At 32.5% G+C, this 12,018-nt stretch overlaps 2 protein-coding genes across 2 annotated transcripts in view; both read left to right on the top strand.

The window, feature by feature from the left end:
• Positions 1-12,018, top strand: part of LOC118071132 (roundabout homolog 2-like) — a 175,920-nt gene that overhangs the window by 107,974 nt on the left and 55,928 nt on the right. The window lies entirely within an intron of this gene.
• On the top strand, positions 350-2,825 carry LOC118071134 (uncharacterized). Its single transcript, XM_035090110.1, has 5 exons — positions 350-864; positions 1,358-1,482; positions 1,814-2,006; positions 2,107-2,310; positions 2,412-2,825. Exons 1-5 carry the CDS (start codon positions 436-438, stop codon positions 2,757-2,759), a joined length of 1,299 nt encoding a protein of 432 aa, XP_034946001.1. The 5' UTR covers positions 350-435; the 3' UTR covers positions 2,760-2,825.

Consider the following 12,018-nt stretch of genomic DNA (forward strand, 5'->3'; position numbering starts at 1 on the left):
AAAACACATTGTGCATTTAATAAAAATATTGTCTCCATTCATTTTCAATAACTAATCAGCTGACATATACATAAGTGTTACTCACTGTCATAACCAAACTTTTTAAGGTTATATCTACATAAAATACTAAGTTTCTTTTTGATTAATAAAACTAATTTCATAAAAATTTTCATTACATGGATGAATGTGTTGATGTAATTAGATTATGTTTCCAAATAATTTAATCAAATTTTTCGAATAGCTATCCGGAAATCGTGCTCACTGTCACAACGTTTACAGGACGCGTTAAAGTTTGCGCAAGTTTCTGCGCACAGTCCCAGTTACCGTGTTTAACCGCACAAACGTGGAACGCGTGGGTCTTACTTTACATACAAAGAAATCTAGTAAAATCAGTGATCGAATGAAAATCTAATTGAAAGTGAAACGAAATAAAAAATGGAAAAGAAAATCTTCTGTGCAATTTTGGGTAGGTGTAAATGTGTAAAATTTATCAGCTTAAAGACTATTTCTGACAAAGAAATAGTAAAAAATAAACTGTTAGAGCTTTGTGTACGAGACTCGTCATTAAAAGCATCGCTCGAGAACAAAGAAATCATTTTGCAAAAAAAAGATGTTGATGCTGGAATTCATGTTGATATTGAAGACGCCGAAGAAATTAATAATCTAGATAATATCAACGTTTTATTAGTGCCAATTTACCAAGAATTTATTATCCCATCGACATCTCAAAGTTGTGCAGCTGAAGAATTGGCGGGAAATAGTGAGGTTAAAGTTGTGTATACCGAACCTTTTATGGCGTCCGTTGATGTACAACATAAATTTTATCCTGATCATGCGGAAACTGATAAAGAAAACGATATTGAGGTAAGAAAAAATCATAATCGCTTTTATTGTTTAGTAATATTCGCATGTTGCAATGTTGTATCTTCATGAATTATTGTTTTGTTCATAGGTTGATAATGTGTCAAATGAAAATTTTTCTGAGAGTGAAAGGAAAAAATTATCTGACATACCAAAATCTAAAAATCTAAAACCGCATGAAATCACCTTACCTAAATTAACAATTGACATAGAAAATAAAATCAAATCTCATGGTGTCTTGGCTTCTAATACATATATAATAAGCTTTTGGGGAAATTACTTATGGGAAATTACTGATACTAAACCTTCATCAGAAGATTATGCTAACTTTGCAACCCAAATAACGACTAAATTCCCTGAACTACGTGGTGGTGCTGGTGGAATAGTAAGTAAAGATTTTTCAACAAATGTGATGATTCAAGTTTAATAGCTTATAGTTGCATTATTCTACTAATGGATTTTCTATTTATGATAACAAATTTTGTTTCATTTTAAGGGTATTGTTAGAAAACAATTGAGTGCGTGGATTCGTAACCACCGGGCCTATTTAAAAACACAAGCCGCCAAAAGAGATAAAGATGGAAAGATACTTTCAAGAGCATCCGTAGAGGTGAAAGAAATGTAAGTTTTCTTCGAGAACTCAATAATTAATCATTAATCTCTTCATTGTAATGAATGATAAATGTAAATATTAAAATTAATGTTACTTAATTGTTAATCATTATTAGAATTGCTATTCCAATTAAGAAATTTTTCATTCTTACTTTAAGAATAACTTAATACAAAATTATGTAGACCCAAACAAGCTTTTTTCAATTAATGAGAAACAGACTATTATTATTAATTTTTTAGAATTTTCCAAAAAACCTTGCGTTTTTACTATATTTAACATACTTTCTAATTCAAAATCACTTATGGATCAAGCTATAGTTAAAATGCTGTGAAATTACAGAAATCAAATAGACGACGCTGATATCCAAAGAGCACTGAGAGAACTACAAAAAAATCATAGCGAAAGAAACTTACCACACGTGAAAAAGTTATTAAAAATAACTTTGCCTCAAAGACACCAATGGATTCAAAATGAAGCTAAATCAATCGAAAATATAGTTGAACTATATCCTCAACTGAAGGTTTATAATCTAGTACGTATAAAATGTCTTTTTGTATAATAATACAAAAGTATCAAGGTATAAAATATGAAAGTATTACAACAATAACATTTTTTTAATCGCTTTTTTTTAGATTCTTTTTGAATTTTGTGCAATGAAAAATTTGAGTCTTGACGATTTAAATACAAACGCTAATTTTATGTTTCAAAAACTATTAGAATGTTATCGAATTGGCGAAATTACAGATGAATCTAAATACCAGGTTTTGTCAAAATTATATGGAGAATTATCAAGAAAAGTAAACAAAAATGCAATACCGTTATTTAAATTGAACCAAGTGAGTTATTAATTCACAATCAATATTAAAAATTTTCGAAAATAATTGATTAAGTAAAAAGATATCATTTGAATTGCTCTTTAAAGAAGGTATCATTACAGGTTAATTCTTCTATTGAAGACATTGAAGCTGGTCCAGGCGAATCTCCTAGGTGTGTGATTTATATGGATGAAGGAAGAATTGCAGTGGCATACGTTGTAGCAGACAATAAGACGCAGGTGAAGATGAAATCACCGACAATGGAAAACATCGTTGTTTGTTTAATGTCGACTTATTATGTTTGGCATGTAAAATATCCTTCTCCATACAAAAATATATTACAATATATTGATAACGCTTTGTTAGGCACATCCGTTCAAGCTAATCAGGTAATTTCAAGATTCATTAGAAAAAGAGATGCTATTGTTCAGGAAACACAAAAAGACTCTGCAGAAAACGAACACTCTTAATAAATTTTCTCAAATGTTAACTTCCTTTGAATATTCACTTTCCGCTGATACTTCTCATAAATTGATTACAACCTATGTTATTGAAAATATTGTAGCTACAATTATATTAATATGTTTCAATATTTAACAAGAAAGTTTTATAAAATAGGTTTTACTGACATATCATAAATAAATGAATATATTTTACAAATTTTTCGGATTTCATTTTATCCTGTACATTAATAATATCTTTTATTTATAAGACAGAACGCACTAAAGTTACTAAATATTATGTGCATTAAAGTAAATCTCATTAGTGCATAGTTCTAATGCAGTGTATGTGTTTTGAAATTTTTAATGCACGTTGAAGTGACTAAAAAGCTACTACAACAATTAATGCACTTCAAGCAAATTAAAGTCAAACACTTCGATTTGCAGTGTATGCTTATTGCATGCATCGCCTACAAAGCGTCTATTTCCAGCGGAAATAAATATATGGCTGTTCATGTCTTTATTTCTCTCTGTCTCTTCCTCATGAACAAAACTTTCTCTCGTAGCTGTTTTACCCCATTCTGTTGCTACGAATGAACTCCCTGTAACAATAAACTTGAAACCCAAACCAGCTTCTGTATCTCTCTTGTTCATTACAAGAAGCTTTGGTATATAAAGCCCTCGCGGATGAGCCGTGGATCACCGCCAGACATGATTTATTTTACATGCTTGACAAATCAAAAATAACAATGATAGAATTTTAGTATAGATATTTTCAGATTCAATTTTATGAAGTTACTTTAAATGTAATCGTTTCAGTGTGTTTATGTTTTCGCCAATAAATGTATTTTTAAAGATTCCCTATTAACTCAACTAAATCAGTCAATTATGTTTGTAATAATAAATAGAATTGATAAAACAATGTGTAAATATTTAGTACAGTTTACATTTGACAATTTTAGTCCAGGATGTGAAAACGTAACTAATATTAATAAGGTGTATCTTTCGACCATGTAAAGAGTTTTAACTTTTTTTCCGGCGCCGTGAGGTGATGGTATTGTGCAGACAGACCGCTGTGTGTGTATATTATTCACAACCTGGTGACAAAAAACGACACAAGCGGTGTGCAGAATACATCCACTTGCGTTTCTTTTCTTAACTATATAGATACCAGAAATGTGAATGATGACTAATTCACCAGCTTCTTAATATAAAACTATTAATAATGTACGGAGGAGTAGAATAATTCCAGACAAGTTGGAGAAATGACAAAGATCCGGTTTAAGCGATATCTCAACGTTGATCCTAAAAAAGGAGGAATTCTGTTTTTATCTAAGTGTGAAATATTTTAATTTAACGAGAAGTAAAACTGCAAATTCATTCACATCGGATAACTCGAAAGCATGTATTCATCATGATCGTGGTTCTAGCGGCAGCTTTGACTCAGTGAGCTGTATAGATGAGTCACAATCTTCATAGCGCACAAGAAAAAGAAATCCTTCTCCTTGCGGTCACCAAAGAGCAGCAGCCGCCGGAGAGAACTAAGTGGAGGTGGAAAAAGAGGTTGAAAGAAAAGACAACGTGGTAGACCATGGTAGAGATGAACGCCAGCGGCTCTACCAAGACTCACCAAGTAAACGTCACTCTCAGCATTTTTAAAGTCGCGCTTTATACTCCCTTAGTCTTTCTCTCACTTGCTGTCGTTTTTTTTACAAGCTCCGGCTTGTTAAAAATATCTGTCGTCTTTGTGTAACGGTTTTAAGTGAGCAGGTTTTTATTCTGTAATGATTTTTTCCTTCATTTTTAATTTAAACTGACATTAAAAACATTTTGGTAGCTTAAATAACACTTTTATTACTCTAAAGACAACTATTATGAATAACATTTTATCTTGGATAATAAAAGACATATAAAGTAAAATATTTTTATGAAAACAATATAATCCACCATCATGATATAGTGGTGGACACGTAGGAAGAATAATGCAGCAGTCGGTATATGCAATTGGCGATTGCAGGCGCCGGAAGGGTTTCAGCAGCATGATGGAGATAGCAGTGCGAACGTTCAAAAGGACTAGAATATGCACCGGGCAAAAGAGGTTGCATTGAGCCGCTGATGAAAAAGAAGAAGGAATAGAGAAGCAGCAGAGAGAGCTCCAAGCTTCTTCCTTCTTCTCCTCCTCCTTCTTCTCTTCTTTCTACTCTCTAGATGAAATAGAGGTTAGCCTCGCGGCGCTGAAATAACGACACGACTAGAGTACCTTTCTTGGCTCCCTCCTCATCTTTTCTGCTGAGTGCGCCTAGGGACGCTAGAATTTAATGTATCCTTGGAGAATGGAATACATATAACACTTTTTGCAAAATTGTCCCAAAGATTGGAATGCATGCATGTCTATCTATGTATATAGTGTGCATGTGATAGAAGATTCAATCTCTTACTTGTTACATCGACCTTGACAAGACGAATCACTACGAATTCAATTGATTTTCATTCTTCGCGTTCTCTTCAGAAAAAGCTCACTAATTTACGGGGCTAGCACGTGAAACGTTTTACCAACGTTCACTTGACGTATCTTTCAACGTTATCACGTAAAGCAGTCACGAACGGGCGTAAACTCACGCCGGAAGTTTCCATTTACAGTCACCCATGGATTCATCGATTCGCGCGTGTTGTTCGTCTCTCTGTCTACGCCTTTGGCTTTTTTATCAAAACAGTATAATGAATGGAATGACGTTCTGTTTGATAGCATATAGGGATCCATCATCTAGATGGTAAGACCAATAAATGAGCCTTCTCTTTTCGAAAAAATTCAATTCAATAAGAATTATAACAATATCAATTGTAATTGGGGTGGTATATAAATTGTTACATGAACGATATATTGGATATTACCAAGACTTCTCTAGAAATAAATATAGTGGAATGAGGTTATTGGAAAGGCCAGAATAAGAGAAAGATGGAGATCAGGAAACTCAGCATGGGTAAGCAATGCGATATGATTTACATTCGTTTACGTCGAGTCTACCAGTTCATGCTGGGCTTAGACCGCAGGTGATGATCGTGATATCATCGTATGATGATGATTATTATGGTGATAATAATGTTGATGATGACATCAATGGTACGTCGATTTATATAAACGCACTGCTCACATAAACCTGATCTCTCTGGGTATTACAAACAGAAGAAGAAAAATTACTGAGAGGCAACTGATGATTTATTCCAGATGCCTAACCAGAGAACGATAAACTCCAATAGCTTGATGACAGGTTTCTTATATTCGTTATTCAAGTACAGCCAAGAAAATATATTAAATTTATGCTAATATAATGGCTCAAGTTTTATTGATTTTGCTTGCTTCTAATTTTTCATTGAAGATGTCAATTTGAAAGTCGGAAAGGATAATTAAATTTAATCCAGTATTGAGAAATAAAGAGATAAAGATAAATAAAATCGTGGATTTTTTTTTGCTGGTGGATAAATATTTTTTTTAGAGAGTGGGATTCTGTTAGTTTAGTGATAAATCAAATTTATTATTTATTACCGGGTAGTCTGGAATATTTTTAGATTTCAAAATGTTGGAAAATATAACATTCGGTATAAAAATTGGGTAAATAAGTCAATCAATTTTTTGTGAATTCCATAAAAAATTCTTCAACTTTTATTTCAATATTTAGTAAGTATTAAAAAAAATAGAATTTTCTTACGATTCATTATTAAATTTCAATTCAAACTTTACTTTTTATTCTTTTTATGAAAAAGTTTTCTAAATACGATGATCATATTGCTGCCAGATTGTGAAAAAAAATGAAAAATTTTCATTCACTATCTTCTTCTGATAAAATTCTATTTCAAAAATATCTTCATTCGTAAAATTCACTCCAAATACGATTTTTTAGTTGAATATATTTTAATGAAACTGTTTATAAAAATTATAATTGAATTTTGAATGAAAATCTTTAATCTACTATTCCTTAAGATAAATCATATTTCCAACTTCAAACTTATCTATTTAACTTCAAACTCCCTCAATAGCCACAATAAATACAACTAAATCAAACAAATAATTATAGGACCGAAATGAATGAAAAAAGCTGTAATAAAATAAAACTGACAACATTATAACAAATCATATGAAGCATTAGAACAATCTCTTGCTACTGGAGGGTCATATAAACGAAAAACAAGTAGGGTCGAGCTTTACGAGCGGTCGAGTGTCTACAACATACCTTAACAAGCTCATTAGTCTATTTGCATGACAGCTCCAACGCCTGGTGGTTTTAGCCATGCAAATAATAACGGGTTTTGCGATGACATCGCTAGCTGTTGGGTGTAGAGAACGAACAACAAAGTGTAATCGCGTGCGAATAGTGTGCTATATCGCGTCTGATCTCCTCTCCTTGAATTAGTTGGTATTGCTCTAGGGGTTTCATTCGTGGCTTCTATCTAATCATAGTATTCTATCAATATTAGGGAAGTAAACGCTTAAAATATTTAGAATAATAACAATAACAAACACACCACTAACTATTACTTTTCTTATCCAACCTTTGTGCTGTTGACACGTGTGCTCGTTATACTCACTATTTTCATGACCATAAGAAAGAGATCCAGCTGTAAGAGAAATTGATTTATTAGGAAACAAATTCAGTATATCGAGTACTAAGGTTGTATATTATTGTTATAGCATATCACACTTTTATACCACACCTAGCAAATAGCTGGTTAGAACAGGAAATAAGTTACTCTGACGTAGCAGTCACCAAGCAGCAAACAAGTCTTGGACGAATGTATCAATCGCTGAGGTTACATAAAATTATAGATCGGCTGCTATTTCCGGTATTGATAACATACATACATCTAGACGACTCTTATAATACATGGGTCAAAGCTTCATAAAGCTTCTGATCACTCTTCCAGACCATTGCAAAATGAATTTCACTCAGCGGATTACTGAAAGGTTACCAAAAATCAAAATAATAAAACCAAACAATTCTTTAACAAAAGATAGAAGATGCGATTATGGGTTGGAAGTAAAATAAAACTCCAGAGAGAATAGTAGCGACAGGAAATTTTTGATTGGAGGTCGAATACTCGATTACGAGCAGACTAACGGATTCACTTGGTGGTCGAGTTTCATTCGAACGTAGCTTCGTCAAAGTCTGTTCTCTCACTGAATCCCTCGGGCTTGTAAATCTCGATCGGGCGTTAAAACGCAGAACATGTACATAGGTACACTTACGTATACACGAGTCTTGCACTTGTGACATTTCCTCGCCAACAACCAATCGTATCTGTGTACATCACCTGGGCTATTGACATAAGCCTCGGTTCTCTTTGCTTTTCTTTCCTTTATGTGAACAAAAGCTACACTTTATCTAGATTTGAACAACCACTACATGATGGAATATAAATATTTTTTTAGGTTTGGGCTAATTAATTTTAAACAACCTGAGATTTAAGGAATATTATTTATTCTAAAGTTTATCTAAAAAATTATTATTTTGCAAACAATTCAGAATTAATTTTAGTAATTTAATTACGTAATATTTATTACGAAGTAACTTCTATTTGATAATTGAAATTTGTTAATGAATGTTTGAGATAATTGATATGATTAACATTATTCATTAATAACAAAGTATTTATTAATAACGAATTTTTCTTTAATCAAAAAATTTTATTTGTGACAAATTTGATATTTAATAACCAATTTTTGATTTATAATTAATTAAATTGTAATTAATTAATATTTCAGGCTTTTTGATATTAATAACATTGTTTCAAATATTAAATTATATACATTTAATATCAATGATATTTTATGCTTTGATTATTTTTTACCATTTTTTTTATTTAACAAACATTTCTACTATTTCACAAAAAAAGGAGTAAAACATCTTCATGATAAAAATTCTTTAATAGAATAAAATTCTAGTTACAAAAACTCACCATCTCTAGTTTTTGTTGAGGTTAATTTTTAACGAACATTAATTATGAAACCTCAAGCTATATTAAATTTTTTCTCGTTTAAAAAATTAGTTCTGATTTTTGAAAATGTAACTAAATTTTTATTGTATCCAAAAAAGCACCAGATAATTTTCAAGGATCGTAACATTGTTTGTACAACATTCGAAACGTCACCACTGTAGTCCTCACATAGTCTTTAGCTGGTGCTCGTAAAATCTGTAGGAAAGTCCACGAGTTTTTTTTTCGTTCAATATCAAAGTGTCCCTACGTTTCTCTCTCGTTTAACCCCTCGGATCACGTTTTACGGGTGACTTTGCTAGTTTACGACGTCGTGAGAATAAATTTATTTGACCCTACCCATCGATATTTATTGATGTGCAATTCTTTTTTTATTCTCTTCGCCTTCTCTTTTATCTTTTGTTGATCATCCTGGAAGCGATCATCAAGATATCTGATCAGCAAACGTTACTTGGTCCGTTGCCGTGTACGGAGGCGTTATCAATCTTTTACTAACACGCAGATAATTAAGGCTTGACTCACCGTCATGATCCGTCTAAAGTTTTGTAGGGAGGCGGCTTTATGCACGAATCGCATGTTTAAGTATCTCTTATATTTCAAACTATTCTGGCTTTTTTACCACCTTCTGTGTAAGTAAAGCTTTGTTAGAGCTGAATTGATATTGGCATTGCCTTGATAAAGGAAATACAATTTTTCGGTGTTGATATTGTGCTTCATCACAATTTATTTCCGAGCCTAATTTCTTATCCTTTGAAATAAAGTAGACAACAATCGGTGTCAGCTCATTTTTGAGTTTTATTTTTTAATTTTTTTTACCTTTGACATATCACAGACTATGAAAGAATAAAAATAAAATAAAGATGAAGATAAAGGATCTTCATTCTCTGTATACAGAAAAAAAGTAAATACTATTTTCAAGAAATTACTAATAACAATCGATTGAAACATTTTTTTCTCCTATTTATATTCGTATAAAATCTAATAAAAATTTTTTCTGTTTCAGGTATGTGACTCAATGGTCTATTGATGAATATCAAATCCCCTTCGATGAGGGAAGGTCAGAACAAAGTACTATTTCTATCTAATGTTGTGAGAAATAATTTTTTATTAACGTGTGATGAATTGAAGATAGTGATCGCGAATAAATTTAATAAATAATGACCAAGTATTTTAATTGGAATGGAGACAGTCGACTCGTGATAGCACCGCACTAATCAATCAGATATTGATTCAAATGAGCTCATTATATTTCAGCTAAGAGAGTGAAACACGTGACGTTTCAGATGATTAATGAAGCTGACCTAGACGATAAATATCAAAATGCTACTTAATTTATAGTGGGGGAAAAAATAATTTAATTATGCCACCCATTCATTATATTATTTATTTTCCTTTGAATACTTGTCATTTTTTGAGGGAAAAATATTACAAGACTAATTTGTAAATTTTCTGACTGATTAAATAACAAACGTACATTGTGAATTTATGAAAAAATTGAGTAAATGTAGAATAGAATTCAAATAATGTTCGGTACGACGCGAAAAGCTTTTCAATTTTTTTTCAATGTTAGCATTGCTGAAACAATATCAGATATTTCTACCCCAATAAAAATTCGATCCTTCATACATACGACTGTAGAATTTTCGGGATAGTTTGTATTAATGCTTTGGGATGTAAAATCAAATGAAGGTAGTACGAAAAATGAATAAAAAAACGGATCGAAATTTACACTTGTCAATTTATCCAGGTATCTGATAAGAGTGCTTGAAAATTGTTGTAAATATAGCAACCTAGAGATACAAGGAAAATCCCAAAGAGGATTGCTACATCGTATTGGCTTGGTGAAAGTGTAGAGTTTGGCCGTACATCACGAAAAGATAAAACTTTGGCGTCGGGTGGGCGGGAAAAGACAAAAAAAGAGATAGTGTGTATCCTCCATGACAGGTCTAGAACTAAAGTTCTAAACAAGCGAGGAGATGGGTATTTCGTGAAATAGCCTGTTAAAAAAGTAAGAAGATTGTGATTCCGAAGATTTATCATTTCACACAAAAGTACGTATCTGCTGCTGAGATGCCTCAAAGAACAAAAGTTACATTCCGATAATATTTCTTTGTATTCGACGTTATTTCGTAATTTTTTTTAAATTCTCGCTTTAATTTAAAAGTCTTTTGTATCAAAGTAGATACATGTACTGACCTCGACTCCGTTTCACTGTCAATTCAAGCAAAATGATTAACGAGGTGGATTACGGTCAGATGCTCACCGCACGTTAACAAATCGTACGCTATATAGAAAATATAAATCGAATGACAGTTTTGACGTGACGCCATTCAATGCGATTCTATAAACGCCCTGCGGACCAGTAAAGAATTATTCTCGATAAGGCGCCGACTTTTTAGTCGTGACAAATGACGGGTTCGATAGACGGTTTCTGAAGGCGTTGTTCACAATTGACATTTCAACTAGAGTGAGATAAACTAGTAGCGATATATCTATACTTTTGTATGTCAATACGAGCCACGGTGGTATTCGTTTCACACCAATGAGTGTATCGGCCGATAAATGCATCAGAAACAAAACTGGTCGGATCGACGATGCGACGTAAATGCCTGACAAACAACGAGGCATTGGACCGTTCAGTTGGAAATGCGTCATGGACCACGAGTCTCGACACCAGCAAAACCGAATCTGCTTCACGTCGCGACACTATTATCCTGCAATCGATAGACTGAGTATTTTTTTTGCCTGACATCCAAGTGAAACTAACAATTGTTCAAAAATTAACTCGTCACTGCACGGATCCACTTTTATTTGAATTATGCAAGATTGTTAACTTCCCAGTGGGAAGTTATAGTAATGGGTCCGATTTTGCGAATCCCGAATTTTGACATATCTCCATGTTTTAAGGTTCCCAGAGTCGAATGCAATCGTTTTTCAGTGGACGTCTGTGTGTGTATGTACGTATGTGCGTTCGGAATTATTTTTCGCCTTGATTATCTCGAGAACAAAAATGATATCGATGTGGGACCAATTGCATCCGACGCGTAATTATGTAACTTAGAATTGATTAGATTTTCAACAAAATTGGTCCAGCAATTTTTTTGCAGAACCAAAAAACTAGCAAAAATGAAAAATGACTAAATATGAATAGTTAGTGATTAGAATAGAGAAGAATAGAATTTTAGACTCGTGTCAGGATTGAGAAAACAGCATTAAAGACGCTATAATAGTCAACAATAATTGTCGATAATATGGAATTGTGTTCATAACAATTGAACATTGTTACTAACAAGTGATTATT

Source organism: Chelonus insularis, unplaced genomic scaffold (assembly GCF_013357705.1).
Source record: "Chelonus insularis isolate UGA/USDA-ARS -01 unplaced genomic scaffold, ASM1335770v1 contig_75_pilon, whole genome shotgun sequence".
Lineage (NCBI taxonomy): Eukaryota > Metazoa > Arthropoda > Insecta > Hymenoptera > Braconidae > Chelonus > Chelonus insularis.